Below are 25,416 nucleotides of genomic sequence, written 5' to 3'. Positions count from 1 at the left end.
CTCCTGGAAAAACCATAGCTTTAACTAGATTGACCTTTGTTGGCAAAATAATGTCTCTGCTTTTACGGGCTGTCTAGGTTGGTCATAAATTTTCTTCCAATGTGTTTCAGTTCAGTTCAGTTCAGTTGCTCAGTCGTCTCTGACTCTTTGGAAGCCCATAAATCACAGCACGCCAGGCCTCCCTGTCCATCACCAACTCCCAGAGTTCACTCAGACTCGCATCCATCGAGTCAGTGATGCCATCCAGCCATCTCATCCTCTGTCGTCCCCTTCTCCTCCTGCCCCCAATCCCTCCCCGCATCAGAGTCTTTTCCAGTGAGTCAACTCTTCACATGAGGTGGCCAAAGTACTGGAGTTTCAGCTTTAGCATCAGTCCTTCCAAAGAAATCCCAGGGCTGATCTCCTTCAGAATGGACTGGTTGGATCTCCTTGCAGTCCAAGGGACTCTCAAGAGTCTTCTCCAACCCCACAGTTCAAAAGCATCGATTCTTCAGCACTCAGCTTTCTTCACAGTCCAACTCTCACATCCATACATGACCACAGGAAAAACCATAGCCTTGACTAGACGGACCTTTGTTGGCAAAGTAATGTCTCTGTTTTTGAATATGCTATCTAGGTTGGTCATAACTTTCCTTCCAAGGAGTAAGTGTCTTTTATTTTCATGGCTACAGTCACCATCTGCAGTGATTTTGGAGCCCCCAAAATAAAGTCTGACACTGTTTCCACTGTTTCCCCATCTACTTCCCATGAAGTGATGGGACCAGATGCCATGATCTTTGTTTTCTGAATGTTGAGCTTGAAGCCATCGTTTTTGCTCTTAGATCTTCACAAAAAATCAGGAAATGATTTTCATGAAAAAGATCCAATAGTAAGTCACTCTAGAAGTAAAATTTTAAAAAAAATTTAAGGTGCCTAAATGATGTGATTTAAGGGGTTATGATACCATCTTCTACTCCAAAGTTCATCTCAGGCAGAATTCCTGCCTCAGCACTACGACACTTAGAACTGATCCTTTTTCTCTCTACAGGGCTGTCTTGGACATTGAAAGACATTTGACAGCTTCCCTGCCCTGTGTCCCCTAGATATTAATAGCTTCTCCCTGGTGGTGACAACCCAAGTGTCTCCAGAAACAGCCAAATTTCCTCCAGAGGTCAAACTGTCACTAGGACTTATTAAGGTGAAAAGCCCATAGTCAGGACTAATTATGTTATTCCTGTACCAGTTCTGTGCTATAGTATCCATCTTATAGCAAATGTTAATAATTGGTAGAGCTGGTCTAATTTCATTATTATTGTTCAGAGTTGTTTTTTTATTATTCATACAGTTTATTTTTCCAGTGGAACATTAAAATAATGCTTTTGTAAAGCACCCAGAATGGCCTGTTTTGAGATGAAATTGTGTGGCTTGAAATGAGAACTCATAACATTCTTAAAATAGTAAATCTTTAGGAATGTAGCATGGCTTTTCATTTATTCCAGCCTATTTTTATGTCTCTCCCTAGGGCTTTAACGTCTTCATGTGAGCACTGCTTACTTTCCACTGTTGCAATAAATCACCATGATATTGTGACTATAGGCAGAGGCTCTGGATCCAAATCCCAGCGCCAGCACTTCCCAGCCACGTGACCATGTACAAACTGCATAATCTCTAATTACTGCAGTTTTCTAATTTGTACGATGGGAATAATAGAACTTACATCACAGGTTTGGTACGAGGATTAACAAGAGTTTGTAGCATGGAAAACACTTAGAAGAGTGTTTGCTTTATTGTAACCGATGTTATCATTATAACAGAAAATCTTGCACAACCATAAGAAAAGACTAACAACCAATAGAAAAACTACTGATGAGCATTTGAAATGAATATTATTTTGAGGACAATTAGGCATTATTGATCACAGTTTCAAACATTAGTCCCTTTGATCTCAGAGTTCCAATTCAAAAAAATTTACCTACCTCTTTAAGGAATACTTTAACTGTCAGTACTCTCCAGCCAAAGACCACCAGGAGCACAATTGGCAATTGACAGCGAGATGTTTCATAAAAGAGTATTAGAATGCACCTACAGGATTTGAGTTTGGGTTGGGTAGTTTTGGGGAGGATATAAGGAATGCTCTAAAGTGTGTGTTGTCAGAAACAGGGAGCAATTCTAGGAAGTGAATGTGCTAAGTCGTGTCCGACTCTTTGTGACCCCATGGACTGTAGCCCACCAGGCTCCTCTGTCCGTGGGCTTCTCCAGGCAAGAATACTAAAGTGGGTTGCCCTTTCCTTCTCCAGGGGAGCTTCCTGAAGGGTATCAATAAATCTATGTATAAGGAGAGCAGACTAGAGGTAAGAAAAAACTGTAGCCAGTGAAGAATTCGAAGTTACTCATTTTGCAAGAGGGGAATGTGTTTGGCCTTTTTGTTGTGTATCTTTGTCTGAGTTGGATGTTCCGTGAGATGTTTACATCCAACAGGAGAAGGCTACGTCCTCTCAGAACCATCCTCTTAGTCCCTTGCTTCTAATTCTAGTTCTGCTCCTGATATGTGTTAAGTAAAGATGACCAGGACACCAAAAGAGTGTCTAACAGGCTTTTTAATGGCGAAGCACTACTGGGCGGGGTTCCCGGACCCTAACGAGGCAGGTCGGGGAAGTCCGCACCCGGATCATGTTGGGGGTGGTTTTTATACGTTTGTTGCGAGGGATGGTCAGGCTAGATGGACAGGGGTTCGGATAGGTCGCCAGGCCGAGGCATCACGGGCTGACAGGTCCTTCTACGTGGCTGCGGTGGGGCAGCTTTAGCTAGCCGAAGTGTGCTGTCATTGGTCCCCGGGATCTGGGAGGCTCCTTCCGTTAGGGACCTCCCCTGCTGGCAGGAGGGCGAGGAGGGGTGGCCCATCATGGCCCCCCGGGTCCGGCCTTACCATATGGGTTTCTGTCTTCAGTGTTTTAGGTGGCTTTTGCATAATACCATGACAGATCAAATAAAAGACTTACTACCATGAATATTTAGATATTGTAAGTGAGTATACATGTGGACTGAGGATGTGGCCTCTGTACTGTGATTTTGTGACCCCATCTTCTTCTAGATATTCATTCTTTACATTTTCCCTCTTCCTACGACAACTCTTCATGAACTTATTCCCTGTTTACTTTCAGTGATCTAAGTGATGTTCCCTAGAACCCAATCTAGTAAGTCTCATAAAAGCATAATGTTTAGGATTAACCAAAAGTACTGAGAGACACCATTTCCCTGGAATCACAAGAATGATTTTTCATCAATTCATGTAATGAACTCGAGTCTGTGTTATCTTCGCTGGTTACTCCATGAGTTCAAAAGCTGCCAAATTTTATCACTCTTTTATTCCTGAGATATACTTCAGGAGGCTCTTACTTTTTGTGACGATGGTTGTTAGAAATTGAGGCACTATTTGGAAAAGCAAATTCCCAACTTCTCAAGTGTTTTGAACCTGCAGATTTAAATTGTCCTTGTCAGTTATTCGAAGCTTTCATTTGAAAGTGTGTTTACTTGCTTACTCCTTCTAAGTAAAGTGCAACAGATTTTCCCCCATGCTGTACTAGTAAAGGTCACAAGACCTTGTGTCATCCCCAACAAGGCCTTTGATTTTATATGTAGAACCCTAGAAATATTCCTTTAGATGTCACCTAAGTGACCTCCCTGCTGCTGCTGCTGCTGCTAAGTCACTTCAGTCGTGTCCGACTCTGTGCGACCCCATAGACGGCCTCCTACCAGGCTCCTCTGTCCCTGGGATTCTCTCCCTAAGTGCGTTCTGAGTGTAGGAATTTACAAACACACTATGAAACCTTGTAGCAAAGATCTGAACAAGTTGTGTTTTCCACAAAAGCACTGGACTGGAAATAATCTTAAGGAATGGGAAATCAGTGCTAGATGAAGATAATGAACATGCTTTATCATCTCTAAGATCAAGATTTGAAAGACATTTCATAAAAACTTTATGAAACAACGAATAGTATATTGCTAGTCTCTCAGCAATAAAGGGTATTATTTATACTCTTTAACACTTTAAAGTTTTCTTTTCCAGCTGATTAAAATAAGTAATGCACAAGTGGGAAACATTAATGAACTTCAGAATCTGTGCATGAAAAATGAACTACCACAGTTTTACCTTTCTGCTCACTCATCATCTGGGCCTAAACTTGCTCTCACAATTCAGCCAACAAGGAGCAGAAATGCACACTAGCAGCTAGGCTTCAGCAGGAGAGGCAAGAAAGCGCCCTTCATAGTAAGTCGAGAGTACTGAGCTTTTTAAATTTATGTGCATATAAATCAATGAGGTTGCTTGCTGATTACATAGGTTCTCTGAGCGCCAAACCTTCAGATTCTTAGTTCTGAGATGGGGTCCAGGAGTTTGCATTTCAAAATAAGGTCATGAGTTGACGTTGCATGGGCCACCCTTTGAGAAACATCATATGTAGCCAAATTTCTAAAGTAAAGATGAGATCAGGGCAGCCTTATTCTAGAGAAATGACTATTGTTTTCCACTGTGTGACTTAATCGCTGAGAGGCTGATTCCTCATCTGTGAAGTGAAAATGAAAATCCCTGCTCCGTTGGGATAACCATCAAACACTAACATGTAGAAGCTTTGAATGCTCCCAAGTGCCCCACGACTGTGAACTGTCCTGAGTCTGATAAAGGAGGCAGAAAGCATTCTCACACCTCTTGTGTGAAATCTTTGACTGTGTTCACAGGTTATACACATTCTGGGAATTAAATGGTGGGAGCAAAGGAATTTGGGAGCAGAGAACGATTGTGACATAAATGATTGATCTGGATGATAGCTCTAAACCTGCTGGCCAAGAATGAAAGAGCAGGTGCTGCTCACGTGAGGGTTGCCGCATCTCACCTCCTGCAGGCATGCTAGGACACATGGCCGAGAGCCGCACCACAGGCCCTGAGCCAGGGGTGTGCACCTGTCAGAAGAGGCTGGAGAAGCAGGGACCATTTAGTCTCCTGCTGAATGAAAAAGGACTATTTTCTTACCATTCTCCCTCTGGTAGCAGAAAGAGTAAAGAACACTCCTAATGAAATACTTAGTTTCCAAAACCAGAATTTCATTTGGTTCCTTTCAACATGGTCTTTGAACCCCTTTTTGCATAAAAGAACAAAAGTGAATAAAAACCAGATTCAACAGTTGTTCCTCTAGAATAAGGCTGCCTGATCCTGTTTTTACTTTAGAAATTCAGCTACACGCTCTGTTTCTTGAGGGGTGGTCTATGCAACATCAACTCAGGATAATATTTTGAAATACAAATTCCTGGATCCCATCTTGGAAATAAGAATCGGGAGCTTTGGTCCTCAGAGACTGTACATAATCAGCAAGCAGTTCAGTTGATTTGTATGCACCTACATATCCCAGTCTTTCAGTTTGTCTTCTTAGTTATAAATGCTAGCTAAAAGACTTAGTGCACTTTGCAAACCAGAAACCAGTGACACTAAAACATTTCAAAGAGTACATATATTTTGAAAGAATTCCAAACTCTCTATAGTATAATTCTCATGAGAAAAGCCTTTTTGATAAACAGAGCTGAATTTAGGCAAGATTTAGGTATCTGAGGTGAAATAAAAAATTTCTATTTAATTTTGGAAATTTCCTCTTTCAGCTTCCTTGCATTTCCATGTCACATGGCCTAGGGGACTTTCTCCCTTTACATTACCTTACTTGGAATTAGCCAATTAAAATAATTTTTTAAAAGCAATCACATAGGCTGATCACAGAAGTTCAAACTTGCCAAAATTTCTGGTTGAAAAGTGAAAATTTTAGATACCTAGATATTTTCCTTTGCCCATCAATCTATTTATTCATTTGCAATCTATGTCACTGAACTTCAGGTACTGAGGGTAGAAAAACAAATGGTCCATGCTTTTAAGAAAAAGTTCTCCAAAACTTAGGAATTAAGAGTTTAGGGCCTCCTCTTTCAATGCTGGGGCATTGCTTAGCAAGTTTTGTTTATTTCACTAGGAAAATGTACTTACTATATGGTAGCTTCCTAGGTGGTGCAATGGTAAAGAACCCACCTGCCAATACAGGAGACGCAAGAGACATGGGTTTGATCCCTGGGTTAGGCAGATCCCCTGGAGGAGGAAATGGCAACCCAATTCAGTATACTTGCCTGGAAAATCCCATGGACAGAGGAGCCTGGTGGGGTGCAGCCTATGGGGTCGCAAAGAGTCAGACATGACTGAGCACGATCATACTCGTACTAACTCATGGGTCAAGGCCAAGGATGCTGCTAAATATCCCCAAACAGAGAATTCTCCCTACAGCAAATAATTCTCCAGTCCAAAAACAACAACAGAAATCAATAGCGCTGAAGTTGAGAAACTTTCTAAAGAGACCAAAAGCCACTATCTGGGGGAAATGAGAACTTGTCCTTCTTGTGAGAGCAGTATCAGTGCAGCCTTAGCGGTTTCTGCAGCAAGCTGATATGTGAGTAAGAAGCCAGGAAGTGAAGGCTGTGAGTGGAAATTTTTCTCTTGAAGTGTTTGATAGTGATAGCTGTGAGATACGGTACTGACACAGAGGAGAGGCAGGGTTTTAGGAAAGATAATAGGTGGTACCAAAATATTTAAAAGTATTTGGATCAACTGAAATTTTCATTTTTTATTTAGATGTTTGATGCCTTTAAAGCCATGACTTAAGCCACAGTGGCAGTAAATTATTTTGATGAAAGATCTTTATAGATTCTACCTCCTAAAAAGAGGAGAAAATCGTGGTACATAATTATGGTCACGTCTCCATAATAGCAAACACTTAGCAGAGGAAAATAAGGGAAATGCCTTTACGTCTAAAGTTGGATTCTCATAATTAAGTGGTTCATGAAAAGTTTTGAAGCCATTTTCACTCTGCAAAATGTCTGTATGTGAATAACTGAATTATTCGAGTTAGTTTTTGTCAGCAGTCTTTCATTTATGAAATATATAAATGAGTTGTGCCTTCTGAGTTGTGTCTCCTGTATGATGTCATTACATCTGGAAGAGAAGCTCCTCTTAGCACCCTTTTGTTTGTTTTGAGAAATGGGAGGTTTCCATTAGTAAGAGAGAGTAAATGTTATTACTGTCAGAATTTCTTTTTTGTTTTAGGGAGGATCAGAAGGGTTGCTTTGCTTCATGTGAGAAAGTCAAAGAGCCCCATTACTGAATAGGTAGTTCTTTCATTGCTAAAAACCTGGCAGAGGCTGACTGGCGGTAGGATGTGTTAGCATTAGCTGGTAAGCAGACGTCATAGCTGGAGGATGGGTGTTTCTCTTTCATTGGACAGTTATTATCTGCTGCAGCTGGTAAAGTCAAGGGCACTTTTTTCTTTTAATGGAAGCAGCCAAGGCCATAGTACAGAAGACAACTTCCTGACATCAGCAGTTCTGTTAGAATTCAGCTGAAAACCATTGAGCATGTTATCATATGGATTAAAAGGATTTTATGGGGTTACTTAAGTAACAAACCACAATTTCTATAGCATGACTTTTACAGTATTGTTCCAGTTCTAAGCAGTCAAACTACAATTATTTTTGATTACAATACAAATGACTTGGTCACTTGCTTAATGAGACAAGCTTTCTTCTAAAAATCATTACAGTGGTGAATTTCCTTCTTTTTCTAGATTCACTTCTTTGAATGAGAGTCCAAATACACACCTTAATTATAAAGATAGGAACACAACTTTTATAAAATGGAAAAAGTTTTAAAAGTGGAAGACTAGTTAATGTGTCTCCATTGCATTAGGAAAGTAACTGTCTCTATAAGCTGATTTGCACACCAAGAGGCTGCCTCTGTCTACTGAATGATTTCCTGAATGAGATATTGTTCCTAAAGGGAAAATAAGTTTTCTTTGGATTGTCTGAGGACAGTAGGTCTAGAAAATTGCTAACCCCAATTTTTCCCAGGAGAACCATACACAAAATTGACTTGCTATCCATGTCCTAAATGAAATCGTTTGTTCTAGTTTTATATATAATTGAAACTATTCTGTTATTTTGCCTAATTTATATATACATATATTGTAACAATATTTTGTCTAACTGACGAACATTTGACTTCTTTGCAATCTGCCACAAACAATGAAACTGACCTTGACGTATACAGTTGACGTACATACTGTCAAAGATGTCCCATAACACTTGCTCTCAAGATGAAGAAAGAATGCAGAAGGGAGGGACAAGCTGACTTTTTGCTCTGCGTTGGTTGAATTCCACTTTAGAGTATATCCAAAGTGGTTGTTTGAACAGGCTGTACTCAGAAACTCAGTGTTAAGAACGTGACTTACAAAACTCCTGCAATATCTGAAGAAGCTTCATCCCCATCTTTATCTGTCATGGAAAAACAGCTGATAATCATTGACCAAGGTTAGCATCAATCAGGCAACTTATATGGCATTGAACAAAAACTTAATTTTTCTAACACAACAAAAATTTTCTTATAAGAATTCTATACTTTAATGAGGTGGTTATATTTTTAACAAATTGATTAATATTGAATTGCTACATTGTATTACATAAATATTGTTGCTAGCTTCTTTTTATACATGCCTTTTAAAAATACCATTTAATATTCATTCAGTATGAAAATATTGGGCTATTTTATTGTATGATGTGACTGATAATTTATTATACTAATTGCTTAGTCTTATGGAAATAGTTAATAAACTTATCCTTATACCTTTCTCAGTAAAAGCATTTTTCCCTTGGCAGGTCCAATGTAGTCATAGGTATTTTTCCAGAAATTTTGGGAATAATTTTCTTATGTTCTATAGATCCCTGATATAATAATAATTTTAAAAAGCCCCAAACTGTTTATATTAGACAGGCTTATTTTCCCCAAAACTCTATTCCTAGCTTACACTGAATATGATAGACCTGCCATAACTTTAAACCCTGTGGTTTAGAGATAGTGGCAGAGCCCTAATGAGGAAGCCTTCCATGGGATAAATGCTCTGATCTGGAGGTTCAATCCCCATAGAGGGAGCAGAGAAGGCTGAATGCCAAGTAACTAAAGTAGGGCACGCAGACAGAATGGTATTACTTGAGAAGTGCTATGATGTGCTTACCGAAGGTGTTATGAAGAGTCCCCTTCCAACGTTCCATCACAGGCAGCAAAGCCTCATCTGTAAAATAACCTACCTCACAAGACCGTTGGGAAGATGAACTAAGATGATTCATATACAGAATAAAGCAGGAACTGAGTGTAGGAGTCCATCAAACTTTCTGTTGTGGCTGTAGTTGCTATTAGATCTCCCTCCAGTTTATAGACCTAAGCTGGGGAACGTGGAGCTTCAGTTATGCCTGGATGGCTCCTTCATCCACCAACTTTGTCATTCAGTTTCTTCCTGGAAATAAAACCATGTAGGTAGAACCCAAGAAATAAAAATGAAACACTCCCCCCTGCACCACACACCCTTGACACTTCTCACGTTTCCACCATCCAAAGGACTACAGATTTCGTAATGCTTTTCTCTTGAAAAGTCTTCTCTGGTGGCTCAGAGAGTAAAGCATCTGCCTGCAATGTGGGAGACCCGGTTTCAATCCCCGGGTGGCGAAGATGCCCTGGAGAAGGAAACGGCAACCCACTCCAGTATTCTTGCCTGGAAAATCCCATGGACGGAGGAGCCTGGTGGGCTACATTCCATGGGGTCGCAAAGAGTCGGACACGACTGAGCAACTTCACTTCACTTTCTCTTGAGAGTAAATAATATTTTCAAAGAAAGCTTTTCAAATATTTATTAATATAGAATATGAGCACTGTGCCAGGTGCTGGGGATACAAAGATGAATACATCCTTGCCTTGAATATGTTCGGACTCCAGGACGCAGCAGTGAGTGAGCAAGTGGTGATAATAATCCAGTGTACCTGAGAGCAGGGCGCAGAAAGTCAGCCAGGAGTGGGTTTGTGCTCACAGGAACTCCTCACCCTTCCACAGAGTTTTGGCAGGGCGTGGAGGAGTACTTCTTTGGGGGAGAAGGAGAGTGTGTGAAGTAGCTTCTCAAGGGAAGCAGATTAAATTAGATGAATTGGTTTTTGACAGGTGGCAAAGAGCAGAGTATTACAGACACAGAGAGCAGCCTAAAAAGGACACAGAGACTGGGGAAATATGTGATTGATGGAAAGAAAATAAGGTAGTTTGCCTATAGCTGAAGTGAAGAATTGATGTCTGGTGAAAATGGTAGAGAAAAGCTGGAAAAGTAGGTGGGGACAAATTGTGAAGGCCCATACGGCAGAGGTGTTAGCTGACTGTAATGCCGTGCTAGTGCTGATGAATCAAAATGCCTTTAGTTTGGGCTGCTGTAACAAATTACCATAGACTGGGTGACTTAACTAGCCAAGATTCATTTCTCATGATTCTGGAGGCGGGATATCAGAGATCATAGCACCAGAAACATTGGTTTCTGGTGAAGGTCCTCTTCTGGGTTGCACATGGCTGGCTTCTCGTTGTATCCTCACATGGTAGAATAAGAAACAGCCCCCATGTCTCCTTATGAGGGCATCAATCACATTCTAGAGAGGTCCAGTCTCATAACCTAATTATTTCCAAAGGCCTCACCTCCAAATACCACCACATTGGGGATTAGCATTAAATATAATGAATTTTGGAGGAAAATAAACATTCAGTTCATGACAAACAATGTCTCTGAGATTCGTTTGTTGTTGCTGTTCATTTGCTCAGTCCTGTTCCGCTCTGTGACCCCATGGACTGTAGCTCGCCAGGCTTCCCTGTCCTTCACTGTCTCCTACAGTTTGTTCAAACTCATGTCCATTGAGTCTACTGAGATTCCTAGTGATTTTCTTTTTCCCATCAGACATTTAGACCTCATTCCTAGTAGAGGCAGGTGGAGTCATTCCTTCTCTTTCATAGCATTCCTACAATGCCTGGCAAATACAGCTCCTCTTGTTTTACTTTTTGGTTTTAACTTTGCCAAAGATCAATGGCTACCACTAAGTTTCTACGTCCCAGATAATTTTTACTGCTCAAGAAACATAATCAAGGGGAAACAGGTGCCACACAGGCCTATGAAAGAATCTGGCTCTTTTACCCTACTCCCTGAATGTGAAGAACAAGTCAGCACTTTCTTTTGGAGCAGGGGGTTGGTAAGGTACTGTTCTCAGCCCGTATTCCACATTTTTGTTGCAGACCTCTTCTGTGATGTCTGCTGGGGGAACAGTGGTGAACAATTGAATGGACTCCTGGAAAAGCTTACATCTCAAGGCGCTTCCAAACCTTTTAAGTGTTATCGAAGAGAGCTGAATTTCTTTAGGAAAAAAATCTTGTTTAAAGAGAAACCTATGTAAACCTGCTGGACAGGTTTACATTTTGTATTCTGTTTACATAGAGCAAACATTAGCATCATATTGTAATATCCTTGCAAACCACAAGATGTGAACAAAAGTGGTTCTTAGAAGGGACTGCTTTGCAGTTTCAAATCTTAGATGCTAAATATTAGTCTGCTGTCTTCCAAAATATAACATTGCTTTAAGAAAATGACTTTGGGGCTTCCCAGGTGGCTCAGTGGTAAAGAATCCACTTGCCAATGCAGGAGACTCAAGGGGAGACGCTGGTTCCATCCCTGGGTTGGGAAGATCCCGAGGAGGAGGAAATGGCAACCCACTCCTGTACTCATGCCTAGAATACCCCATGGAGAGTCCAGCGGGTTACAGTCCCAGGGGTTAGAGTCAGACACAACCTAGAGACTGAGCACACACACATTAGTTTGCTGTCTTCCAAAATATAACTTAGTTTTAATAAAATGACTTGGCTAGGCTGCCGTCTATGGGGTCGCACAGAGTCGGACACGGCTGAAGTGACTTAGCAGCAGTAGCAGCAGGCTTACTTACTCTTAAATATAGCTTTCCTAAAGCTCAGAAAACATTTTATAGTCTTAAAGGTCCTATAGAAGCTCCTTTAGTAAATAGCTTCATATGGACTGTGAAATTAGTCTTCTGACTCTTCAGAGCAGCTTTTTGGTGGTTTTCGTGGGAGGAGGGATTGATAGATGCATCCATTTTTAATTCCATTCAACACACTGGTAGGAAATCTACTACTCAAGACCAAGTTTCCTGCAAGCCTAAATTTAAAGCTCAAAGCAAGGACAATACAGAAAGAGTGAGTGTGCAGTTTTTTTTAATAGTCCATTTGACAGAATCTTATTTTCCTTATGTTGACACAAACCACACAAGGTGAAGCTGGATAAAATCTCTGTTGTTAAGCATCTGAGAAGAAAAAGGTTTTTACCTAAAGGCAACTCAGGACCATGGTGGGGGTTGGGGGAAGGACAAAGGAGAGGGTAGGAAGAACTGAGAAAATTAACTGGAAATATACAATTACCATATGTAAAATAGATAGCAAGAGGGAATTTTCTGTGTGACGCAGGGAGTTCAACCCAGCGCTCTGTGACAACCTAGACAGGAAGGATGGGGAGGGAGATGGGCGGCGTGGGGTGTGGGGGGGGGCTGGTGTTCAGGACCCAGAATATATATGCATACCTGTGACTGATTCATGGTGATGTATGGCAGATATCAACACAGTATTGCAAAACAATTATCCCCCAATTAAAAATAAAAAGAAAGTGAGTCAAAGTTAGGATAACTTGATCAGTAATTCGTGCAAGACATCACGTTTGACTCTGTCATGTGGACGGTTCAAGATTATTATCTAGAAAACGGCAGAGAAAAAGAATGATACTAAGGCAAGGAGGTGGGTTTGGGGAGCCTCAGCGATGGACGACAGCGCGCCGGAGGCAGCAAGAACGCGCCGAACCTCCGCGGATGGCCCTGAGCCAGGGCGCGGTGGTCAGGGCGGGGAATTGAGCTTTGGGGGAGGCGACAACCCGGCGGCAAAGTCCGATGCGGGTCGAGGCGCCAGGTAGGGCGCACTTGTCTCCTTTTGTAAAAGATGCGCCGGGCCCCCGCCCCGGTGAGTTGACCGCCAGCGGGAAGAGGCGGGAGCCCGCGGGGCGAGTGGAGCCGGCCCCTCCCCCGGCGCCTCCGGTAGCTGGGTCAGGACGCTGCAACCGCGGCGCTGGACCTTGGGACTCGGAAGCTCCCGGACTACTGTCCGCCCGCCGCTTCGCTCCCGATCACCCCGCTAGCAGGTCCCAGGTCTCCGACGGCAGAGAGACCAGCGCCGCGAAAACAGGTGCGGGAGCGGGTTGGCAGTGTGCGTCTCTGCGGGCCGGGGTGGGACACGGGCAAGGACCGAAAGCCGAGGGCCCAAGCGGCACTTCCGGCGGCGGCCACCGCACTTCCGGGTCGTGCAGGCGTCCTGTCGGCCGCCGCCTTGCTAGTGGGCATCCTCCCGCTGGCCCGCGGTGCTGGGTATTTTGGGGGCCGCAGAGCGGGTTTACAGCGGCTTCCTCCAGCGCCGCCTTCGACCCCAGAGGTCGCCAGTATTTCCGCGCGGGCCCCGGGCTTGGGGTGCGTGGGGAACGGGCAGCGTGTTGCCTCAGCCAGGCGGAGGCAGCAGACCCAGCTGAGTTTCCGCCGGAGACACTTGCCTTCCTCTCGCTTGAGCTCCCTGGGTCTTTAATACCTTCCAGCCTTCGGCAAACGTTTTTTGTTTTGTTTTGGCAAACTCGGATTCTCTATTTGTTTTACAGAGAATGAAGGCTAGATTTTTAGTTCGACAAACATTTGCAAATAAGGCAAACATCAGGGAGCCCGAAATAAAGAATTATTAAGTAGGAGGGAAAAAGTGAAAACCGAATGAAATAAGAGTATTATTAGAATTCACTTAGAAAGTGTCGAGTTATCCAGGTCGCTGTGGGGAATCTAATCGCTAATTCAAGGTCTCAGGGAATTCCCTTATGCTTAAAACTCATGGTCACTTGTAACCCGTACTGTGTACTTTTACCTGATTTGCACAAGTTTTCATCCGTCTTCCGAGTTTATCAGAGTTCTGTATTTTATGTATTTCCCCGCTACGAATCTGCTGAAGAACTAAGTGAATGTATATGCTAAATACTGTTTGAAAGCACTGGTAAATAACTTGGTAAAGCATACTTTCCATATCTGAAAATTAATTTTAATTGAAACTGGAACATAAAAATTAAATGTTTTCTGAAGTTAATTTTTTATGACATGTTCTACAAAGGAATTTTAATGTAGAAGTTTCTGTAGAATCAACATTTTGATGATTTACTATGTCAACAGAATTCTTAATTCTCATCTCTGCAAATCTTTTAATTATGTATTACATATTAATTTTAGCTACCAATAATTTGTAATAAAATTGTATCTTATTGTACATTATTATTAGCACCTTACAAATTGAAACATGTGGCAGAAATAATACTTAGCATATGATTAATCTGGGCTTCCCTGGTGGCTCAGGTTAAAGCGACTGCCTGCAATGCAGGAGACCTGGGTTGGATCCCTGGGTTGGGAAGATCCCCCTGGAGGAGGGCATAGCAATTTACTGTAGTATTCTTGCCTGGAGAATCCCATGGACAGAGGAACCTGACAGGCTACGGTCCATGGGTTCTCAAAGAGTCCAACACGACTGAGCGACAAAGCACAAGCGCAAACTATATCCTGAATTCAGGTAGGCCAGATTAAGCACACAGGCTTGCTACTGGAACCTTTGGCTTCAGGAGAAGTAATTCTTAAGTCTCTTGGATATAATATTCACCAATACGCAAGATAGTTTCTGGAAAGTTATTATTTAAAAAGCATTAGTTCTTTTATATTTAAACCTGTGATGCAGTAATATATCCAAATAGGGTAATCCATGTGTTCAATGCTTGTAGTCTAGTATATTACAGAGGAATCTAAAGAGAGATATTCTTGGGACTTCCTTGCCAGTCCAGTGGTTAGGACTCTATGGTTTCACTGCAGGGAGCACAGGTTTGATCCCTGATCAGGGAACTAGGATTCTGTGTGCTGTGCGGCATAGCCAAATAAAATAAAAATAAATAATAAAGTTTCTTTTAGGAAGACTTCTTGGTAATAGAGTCTTAGTCTTTCTCTTCCACGGGGCATCATTGAAACATATTTATTTGACTGTTTAGAGTATAAGAGTAATGCCTTTTTTTTTTTTCAATTAAAACAATTTTTGGCCACACTGTATAATTTGTGATATCTTAGTTACCCAGCCAGGGACTGAACCCAGACCACTGCAGTGGAAGCACCCAGTCCTAACCCACGGGACCGCCAGGTAATCCCAGTAATGCTTCGCTTCAGTATGTGAGATTATAGGCTATGAGCCATAGGGAGGCGTATTTCAGGTCTACAACTGAATTCAGAATTTGCATCTTTACCGTACTACTTCCTCCCGTTCTCCCCCTCAGTGGTTTATTTTGTTCCCATTTCACTCAGAATAGTGAAGCAATCGAAGAGAACTTTCGTAAGGTCCCACCATCACATCTACCCGCCTTCTTGAACCTGCTTACATAATCTGTCTTCTCTTTCATTACTCTAATGAATGGTTTGTGTTTCCATCAGAGGTCGGCCTCTGTACTTGTGCGCTGGAGACATCCATCCTCTCTGCCTTCTCATGTTAATTGCAGCGATGCTCTAGTCTCTCTTTTACTGTCATTTATTTAATCTTTCTTTAAAAGAAGCTGGATCTTTTCCATTGACAAACAAAAATGTTATTTCTCCATCTTTTGGTGCTGTTTTCCAGTATCGTCATGACATTTCTTTTCTTCTAGTTTTCTGGTTGCCCATTTGTTCTTTGCCCTCTTTTCCTGACTTCATGTGGACTAATTGAAATAGCTTCAGTTTTCCCATTATTATTGCCACTTTTGGCTGATTATTTATATTTTTGTGGAAGTTTTTGGGTTTTTTTGGTGTGATTGTTTTTGTCTTTTGCGTGGTTGCCCTGGGGCTTACAACTGGGATCTTGAACTTACTATAACACTGCTTTATAACCCAGGGCCCTTACGACAGCAGATTTTCTTTTTCCCTTATCCTTTGTGCTGTTGTTATCCTACTTTCTTACTTCTACATCTGATAAAAACCTCATGATGTTACTGTCATTTTTTGCTGTAATAAGCAAGTATTTAATGAATCGATCTTAAAATGAGAAAAAAATGACTTTCATATTTTGCCACATGTTGGCCACCACTGATGTTCTTCATCCTTTGCATAATTCCAAATTTCTATGGTTATCACTTTACTTCTGCCTGATGAACCCCATTAGCATTTTTTATCGTGAATGGCTGCTGGTAAAGGATTCTCTCAACTTTTGTTTGTTTAAAATAGTCTTTAAAATATTAAAATAGTTCAATTTTTAAAATAAATAGTATTTTCAGTGATATTTAAAATAGTATTTTAAATACTTCTTTGTTTAAAATACCCTCATTTCTGAAAAATATTTTACTGGGTATAGAAATGCAAGTTGAACGTTTCTTTCAGCCCTTTCAAGGTGTCACTCCATTGCTTTCTTGCTTGATTAGTTTCTAAGGTGACGTCTCTGAGACACTGTGTGCTGTAATCTTATCTTCTTTCTCTGTAAGTAGTGTCTTTTTTTCCCCCATCACTGGGTGCTTTTAAGATTTCCCACTAGCTTTCAGCATTTTAATAATGTGTGGCCTTGGTTTGATTTTATTTTTCTTGGATTATGTTGATCTTCTTGGCTTTTTGGGTTTATAGGCTTTGTCCAACTTGGAATTTTTTTGGCCATTTTTCCTTTTAAGTTTTTGGGGTTTTTTTTTTGGTACCCCTACTTCCTTTTAGCTATATATGTTTTAGACTGCTTGATACTATAGGCTCTACTTGGTTTTTTTGTTTAGTCCTTTTTTTCAAAATCTGCCTGCTTTAGAGATGATGTCTTAGGCCATTTCGACTGCAATAACAAAATCCTGTAGATTGGGTGGCTTATATACAGCAAAAATTTATTTTTCGTTATTTTATAGTCTAAGAAATCCAAGATCAGGGCACTGGCAGATTCAGTATCTTGTGAGGGCCTGCTTCCTGAGACAGGAGATGACAGCCTTCTTGCTGTAACTTTACGTGGCGGAAAGATTTATACTATTGTTTTCCTTTAGTGGCCTTCTGACTTTAAGAACAGTGATAAGCAATAAAACTAGTGAAGAAGGGATAAAGTAAAGAAAGATTATGGTGCATTTTGTCAAGGTAGCTGAGGTTATGTGGAATTAGATGAGCCAGAGCTTAGGTCTTTAATGCAAATGGTGAAAGTTCAGAAGGAGGAAGGAGTCAAAGAAATTAGTTTTTTGTTACTTTAAAAGTAAGTGAACATTTGAAAGAAAATAAAAGCATTAAGGCCTCAGACAGAAGTAGAACTATGACTAAGAAGCAGAACTCCTGGTCAGAAGAAATGAGGTGAAGCCTGCACGTACATTCAAGTGTCTGCTTTCCGCATTGAATAAAGCAGAAGATGAAGTGGGTACAAGCAAGCCAAAACTTTCTCTATATTATATATCCCAAAGCCCATTTTAAAATGTTGTTGATCACTCTAAACTGGAGTACGAAATGTGAACTAGATGCTAAGGAAAAGCTTTCTCTTGGGCTTTCCTGAAAGATAAAGTAAAACCCAGACATTAGCACACTAGCTACAGTCCATAGCGTCGCAAAGTTAATTTTATGCAAATAAGAGGTTCAGATACAGTTAGGCATAATTTGAATTCAGAAATAGTTTTTTTCAGAAATTTATAACGATGCTTTTACCTGTCATGCCCTTTAACAATACATGATAAAGAGTAAATTTCAGATCAGATGTATAGAATACAGATTCTGAATTAAAGGTGATACTTTACATTGGCTGTCAGTAATATCCTTAAAGGTAGTATTTCTACTCACCCACATACATTATAGAGGCAGTTTGGTTTTTTGTTGTCGTTTAGTCGCTAAGTCGTGTCCACCTCTGTTGCGACCTGCCAGGCTTCTCTATCCATGGGAGTTTCCAGGCAGGAATACTAGAGTGAGTTGCCATTTCCTTTTCCAGGGGATCTTTCCGACCCAGGGATTGAACCCGTGGTTTCTGCCACATCTCCTGCATTATAAGTGGATTCTTTACTGCTGAGCCATTGGGGAAACTCAGATAGTAATTGCCGTATAGAGGCAATTACTCATAATTTATTTTAGTTTGTGATTTATCAAGTGTTATTAAATTTTTTGTGATGATGCAGACTTGATTTTTGTTGATGGGGAAAAAAACTCCAGTATTTTCCTCCTGGGCAAAGACAGAAATAATGTTCATTTACTTTTTTTTTTTTTTTTTTAGAAACAAAACCTAAGAAATGCCTCATTCCACAAATAGAGAAATGATACTTGGCATTGTGGTGGGAACTGCCGGAATCAGCTTGCTGCTTTTGTGGTATCACAAGGTTCGTAAACCAAGGACAGCAATGGATTTGCCTAAATTTCTTTCTCTGGGTAATTCGCTTGATCTGATGACTTTGCAAGATGAAGTGCCTAGTGGCCAAGGAACAACAGAGATCTTTCAAGGAAGGCAGCTTCAAATACTGGAGAAGTTAAATGAATTACTGACAAATATGGAAGAACTCAAAAAGGAAATCAGAGTTCTTAAAGAAGCCATTCCAAAGCTGGAGGAGTATATACAAGGTGAACTTGGAGGGAAGGTAACTGTTCACAAGATAAGTCCTCAGCACAGAGCTAGAAAAAGAAGGCTTGCCACAGTTCAAAGTTCAGCAACAAGTAATAGTTCAGAGGAAGCAGAAAGTGAGGGAGGGTAAGTTTCTTTAAGATGTTTTCTATGTTAAATTGATTGTTTATTGCAGTATTGCTATTATTTAGGTATTTTCATTATACATTCCCAGTCAAATATGCTGTTACTATTTAATAACAAGGCATTAAAAAGGAGTGATTGTTGTGGCTTATGTTATAATTAAAACCATATTCAGTGGAGGTCAGTATTTTAGTTTAGAGCTCATTGACAAAGAGAATATAAGTAACTTACTAGTGCTGGTGGTGTCACATGAGTATGAGGAAGACAGTGATCGTTTGCCAACATGTGCAACCTGATTTTAAATGTGGCCAGTCTCTGACCCCTCATGTAATTAAGAACTGTCCAATAAGTGGTCTAATAAAACTTTCTGTGATCGTAGAAAGGATCTAAATCTGTCTGCCCAGTATGGTAGCCACAAGCCATGCGTAACTCTTAAGCACTTGAAGTGTAGCTTGTGCAGCTGAGGAACTGAAAAGTTTTAATCTCATTGTATTGTAATTAATTTAAAATTAAACAGTCACATGGCAGCAGTGGCTACTGAATTGGGCAGTACAGACCTAAAAAGAGTCGAGAATGTACAAGTGACTCAGTGACTTAATAAGTACAAGTGACTCAGTGACTCATCCTTACATGGGATAATTCATTGGATTCTAAAGTCAAAGCATGAATAATATCCTTTGGGGGAAAAACAAATGATTTATGAAAAAAAGGAATTGTGCCTGACTAGTGTTTCTAAGGAGTAAAATAGGAAAGTAAATAAGGATGCACCAGTGAATGTAACATAGCCTGAAATTCATCAGGGCAAGGATGTTTTCATCACCGTATTCCTAACACCTGTTCTTATGCCTACCACCATGTGTATGTGCCAAGTCACTTCAGTCATGTCTGACTCTGTGACCCTATGGACTGCAGCCCATCACACTCCTCTGTCCATTGGATTCTCCAGGCAAGAATACTGGAATGGATTGCCATTCTCTTCCCCAGGGAATCTTCCCAACCCAGGAATCGAACCCTCCGTCTTCTGTGGCTCCTGTATTACAGGCAGATGCTTTATTGCTGAGCTGCCAGGAAAGCCGAGTAGATGACAATAACTATTACTTAAATTAATAGGTGATCTGCTGAATATAGAATTGGGAGAAGGAGGAGGGATCTAGAGAAAGGAAACAAAGAAGGGATTTAAAGGTGATTTCATACATGAAGAAATGCAAATGATTAATCAAGTCTTTTGAGGTCAATGCTTGTTGTTGTTCAATCCCCGAGTCATATCCGTCTCTTTGTGACCCCCTGGACTGAAATAGGCCAGGCTGTCAATCTTTTACTTGTATTGCTCTATCAAACCATGGGTTTAAAATAATTATTTAGTTTTCTGCTGTCGTCCCGAGTGGTAGCTGCCGAAATGAGCAAGTTCATGAAACCCGGGAATGCGATGCTGGCCCTGGCCAGTCACTACTAAGGACACAAAGTGGTCATCGTGAAGAGCATTGAAGACGGCACCTCAGACACAGCCCACAGCCATGCCCTGGTGGCTGGAACTAATCACTCTCCCTGCAGAGTGACAGCTGCCATGGCCAAGAGGTCAAAGATCAAGTCTTTCGTGAAAGTTTATCATGATAATCACCTCAGGCCCACAACGTACTCTGTGGGTATCCCCTTGGACGAAACTGTTGCCAACAAGAATATCTTCAGAGACCCTGCTGTCAAATGCAAAGCCTGACGAGAAGCCAAGTTCAAGTTCGAGGAGAGATACAAGACCAGCAAGAACAAATAGTTTTTCCAGAAGCTTCAGTCTTGTCTGTCTTGTTCAGTCATTAAACCCCACCCCACCCCAGGCCAAAAAAACGGTGTTATTTGTATCACAGTGTTATATAAAGCTTTAGAAATCTCCCTTTCAAAAATCAGATTTTATTTCCGTTTAGGTTAAAGTAATACCCCATAATAAAATTCATTGTTTGTCCATTTCATTTGGGCTTTAAGAGACTACCTGGGCCATACAACCTTGCTCACTTAATAGAATTATCTAGTTTTCAAACTCATGTATTCTAGAAGAACCATTTGTTCTTGCTGGTCTTACACTGCCCTAAAAATCCTCTGTGCTCTGCCAGTTTATCCCTCTCTCCCCTTAAACCCTTGGCAACCTCTGATCTTTATACTTTCTCTACTGTTTTGCCTTTTCTAGAATGTCATATTGTTGGAATCATATAGTATGTAGTCAACTTGATGTCTTTTACTTAGTAATGTGTATTTAAGTTTCCTCTGTACTTTTTCATAGTGCATTAATAGCACATTTCTTTTTAGCACTGAGTAATGTTCCATTGTCTGGATATACCACAGTTTATCCATTCGCCTACTGAAGGACATCTTGGTCAGGTCCAAGTTTTAGTAATTGTGAAAATTGCTCCAGTAACCATTCATGTACAGGTTTTTGAGTAGACAGAAATTTTCGTTTCATTTGGGGAATTACCAAGGAGCATGATTACTGGATTGTATGGTAAGTATATGCTTAGTTATGTAGAAAACCTCCAGCTGTTTTCCAAAGTGGCTCTACCATTTTGAATTCCCAGAAGCAATGAACTCCTGCTGCTGTACATCCTCACAAGCATTTGGTGTTGTCAGTGTTGGATTTTGACCATTCTAATAGGTATGCAATAGCATCACATTGTTGCTTTAGTTTCTATTTCTCTAATGGCATATCGTGGAACATCGTTTCATATGCTTGTTTACCATTTGTGCATCCTTGGTGAGGTATCTGTTAAGGTCTGTGGCCCATTTTTTAAATGAGATTGTTCATTTTTATATTGTTGAGTTTTAAGAGGTCATCGTATATTTTGGATAACGGTCCCTTTTCAAGTCCCTATTCTTTGCAAGTATTTTGCAAATACTTTCTCTTAGTCTGTAGCTTCTCATTCTCTTGACATTATCTTTCTCAGAGCAGAAGCTTATCAGCTGTTTCTTTCATGGATCATGCCTTTGGTATTGTTATTTAAAAATTCATTGCCAAATTTATCTAGATTTTCTCCCATGTTATCTTCTAGGAGCTTCATAGTTTTACATATTATATATAAGTTTGTGGCCCATTTTGAGTTCATTTTTGTGACGGGTGTAAGGTTGGTGCGGCCTCTCTCTCCAGGCCATTCTCTGGTTTGTGATGAGAAACTCTGAAGAATGAGGCAGTGTTTCCCTTCTGGACTAAAAACAGATTGAACAGATTTGGTTACTGCTTGCTCTAAAAGTGGGGGATTCCCTGAGCTTGGTGTGCCTTCTTTGAAACGGCAGCTCACTAGATATTAAGTGTCTCTGGGCTCTCCACATTGCCCTTGTGGGTCCTGAGGTCAAGGAAAACCAACATAAATAAGCGGGTGATCACACTGCTTAATTTGCTGTGAGTAGCAAAGTCCTCTGTCTCTTATGCAAGAATCATGTGTCTTCTACCAGCAACCATGAAACAGGAACAGATTAATTCATTTGAATGTTGGATAAAATTAGACTATAAACTGACAATGGTACGGTGAGAATTAGAGAGCTTTGAAAGGGATTTATTCAAGGGTTTCCCAAAGAAGGTTGTTAGAAAGGGAACAAAAGCAAGATGTAGTATTACAGTATGCAGGATATGGAGAAGCTTGTTGAGGGAGTGTCTTATGTCATAGGTGGAAAAGGAAGAGGACGGTATTCTAATAGTTTTGTTAATCTTGCCTTTAAATGGGTTACAGTATAACAGTAGACCTCCATAATCTGTGCATGTGGCCCGTGTAATTGGATGCCATGCTTAATTGCCAAGATAAATTTAGCTTTGAAGTTAGAATACACATTCCACAGTCACATGAATTGCAGTTTTTCAGAAAGATGAGCCATAGAACAATTTTATTTTAAACTGATGTCATTAGATTCTAGAATCTGCTATCATCATATTCTATGTTATTGCCATGTTAATTCTATATGCAGCTTAAGCATTCAGCATCTAACCTGTTCCACCTACACAGGACATTTTTATGGCTAAGGATGATGGCTTAGAAAGGAAGGGAAAGATTTGCTTTGTATTAAATTCAGTATGGGAAAATGCTTAAGGTAAGCCTTTAAAAAGAAAACAAAACACGTCTCCGTATGTTTCATGTGCTAAAGAACATTGAAATGTTCATAAACCAAGCTTTAAGGCTTCCTTTAGTTTCCCACAGTAACTGAATATCTGGATATTTATCTGAACTATTCTCTCCAGAGAGCTTCTGCTTTATCCATGATTAATATTTTAAAATAGCATTAGCCAGTGGGGTATACGTTTATTGTGCTTATCAACTCCTTCAAATCTGTTAGTTCACTAGTCTGAAACAGATATTATGACTTAATTATTTTAAAAACAGGAAGTTCCCCCTTCACCTACAGGGAACCCATTTGTTTTGGTGCCCTCTGTTCTATTTTCCCCTGACCTTTCTTTCTGCCTACCACCCTGAGTCTTTCAATTTATCTCCCCAAGGTTTAGTAGAGTGGGCAGGCACTGTGTAGGTAGTTAGAAATAATCTTTTAGACTTAGGCATTCTTTGGGGGTACATCTGGGTAACCATCAACTTCACCTGTCTTAATTTCTTATTCCCTGTTTCCATATTGATAAGGTAGCTATTATTCTTCAGGACGCTTGGCAGGTTTCCAGCTGTGCTCCCTGTTCTTTTTTCCTCATTTGACACTTTTCTCACTCCAGTTGCTGCAAAGAGGAGCAGAACTGCCCACCAAAATGTCCTGCAGATCAACTTACTTCAGACCTCCTGCATCGTGGAGCCTCTTCTGTTTTTCAGCCAACAAAATTTCTTGATTTTAAAGCAGCTCATCCTTCTCCGATGCTTAAAGGCCGTTCACGTAAAGGAAGTAAAATTTCCTCATCTTCATCAAGCATGTCTTTTTACTCAGCTTTCCTTGAAAGAAGACATTCTTTATTTCCTAAATTTCGGAAAAGCAGTACGTCCCTTCATTGTGTACAAAGTAGAGCTAACTTTGATTCTGAAGAAAAAACCAGCTTCAGTGATTTAAAGTCGGCCTCAGAACATTTTCACTTTAGATCCAGAAGTGTTTTCTCTGCCCCGAAATTAAGTATAATTTCCTGTTATGAGACTGCTAGTACTTTTGATGCAAGTAGTTCATGCATATTTAATCCAAATGAAGTTGAAATCATTTCCAAAAACTCGAATATTACTGGTGCTGAAAAATATATACACTCTTATTCTCCTGAATATAACACTACATATTTTATGAGTTCTAAATCAAAAAGGAATTCCTCTGCCTATCCGGACACTGTTGCTACCTTGTGTCAAAGCACAGCAACCATGCTTACTCCAAGTTTTATTTCCTGTTCCTCTGAACAACATGGAATTGACAATGATAATCAAGAAGGAGACCAGTTAAGAAGCAATTCTGTTTATCCCTCTTCTCAAAGTCACAGTAGAAACACTTCTCCAGCTATGGTTCAACAGCATCCCTCTCAAAGTGCAACTTTCCCTATTCTCCATAATGTTGAATTTACTTCATTTTGTAAAAATGCTAGTGGCTTTGCCTTACCTCAAAATGGTTACCTCAGATCCCTTTGAAGACAAAAACAATGCTCTCTCATTTAAAGATGAAGACAAATCTTCACTTAATGAAATTCCTAAAATAAGGTCAACCTTAGACTTTACCCTCTCTTGGAAGGGCAGCTCAAACAAGAAGCTCTCCCTGCAGGCATAGTATATAGGCTATAGAAATCACTGCTCAGGTTTCAAGAAGTCTCCGTTGCTAAGCTTGATTGCACTTTCTGAAAAAGATTTCTACATTACAGTCTAAATTTAATGTTAATTTCTGTATTTTTTAAAGATAGTTTATTAACATTGGAATATGGAAGTCAACGATTATTCATCTGTTTCTGGCTTTTAACAGATTTACTGCTTACCGATTGCCTAGTCCCAAATTTCTGAGTTACTGTTGTAATGCTTTTGTGGTCTGAAAATAACATCAAGTTTTGATAAATAGGTCTTCTAAATGTGTTACATTCTTAGAGAGTTTAACATCTTCTTTTACTCTACTCTAGTCATTAAAATAGTATTCCTATATAATCTATAGATCTATATTAGTTTACTAATTCCTATTTATATCAGCCTTGCTAGCCCTATTTCTCATGCCAGACATCCCACTGATAGACAATGTTTTTATACTACACAAGGATCAAATCATAAATAAAAACATACTGTCAGAAATAGAATATATTGAAACCAGATATATTAATTAAATAGTTTTAATACACATTTGTGTATGTATATGAGAATTCAGAAAACTCTGAAATCAGAGATTTTTATGACTTTTTTAAAGCGAAAATTTTTAGATTTTTTTCCAAAATTTTTATTTTAAAAAAATTTTAATAAAATTTTTATTTTAAAACATGTCTCCAAAATTTTAATTAGTTTTTTCCATTCTATTAATAAAGTTTATAAATATGTTCATCAGAATAACATGGAAAGTCATATAAGAATTAAAAATATTTAGAAAAAAATTGGTTTCTGTAGAGGGAACAAATTTGAATTATTTTCAATTATTTGTCATAATAAAATGCCCCCTAAGTTAATATCATTTGTACTAAGATAATTCTACTCTCATGTTTTTTTTTCCTTTTAGTGTATCATACTTCCTTTTCTATTTTAATTTTTTTGTTGTGTGAAATGCACACACAAAGTTCATTATTATAGCCACTTTTAAGGTTGGTGGCATTAAGTGCATTCATACTGTTGTGCAACCATCACTATCTGTCATGA

The 25,416-nt window shown here is 40.0% G+C and overlaps 1 protein-coding gene and 1 pseudogene across 1 annotated transcript in view; both read left to right on the top strand.

The window, feature by feature from the left end:
• Nucleotides 1-12,995: 12,995 nt before the first annotated feature.
• The window catches only part of RMDN2 (regulator of microtubule dynamics 2), a 71,414-nt gene continuing 58,993 nt past the window's right edge, over nt 12,996-25,416 (top strand). The window contains exons 1-2 of the mRNA XM_004006014.6: nt 12,996-13,144; nt 18,191-18,658. Coding sequence (XP_004006063.1) covers nt 18,207-18,658 — 452 coding nt within the window. The 5' untranslated portion in view covers nt 12,996-13,144; nt 18,191-18,206. The remainder of the gene's footprint in view (nt 13,145-18,190; nt 18,659-25,416) is intronic.
• Nucleotides 20,030-20,616, top strand: LOC106991059 (large ribosomal subunit protein eL27-like; annotated as a pseudogene).

This window comes from Ovis aries, chromosome 3 (genome assembly GCF_016772045.2).
Source record: "Ovis aries strain OAR_USU_Benz2616 breed Rambouillet chromosome 3, ARS-UI_Ramb_v3.0, whole genome shotgun sequence".
NCBI classification, from domain to species: domain Eukaryota; kingdom Metazoa; phylum Chordata; class Mammalia; order Artiodactyla; family Bovidae; genus Ovis; species Ovis aries.
This window is presented reverse-complemented; position numbering and strand designations above follow the sequence as displayed.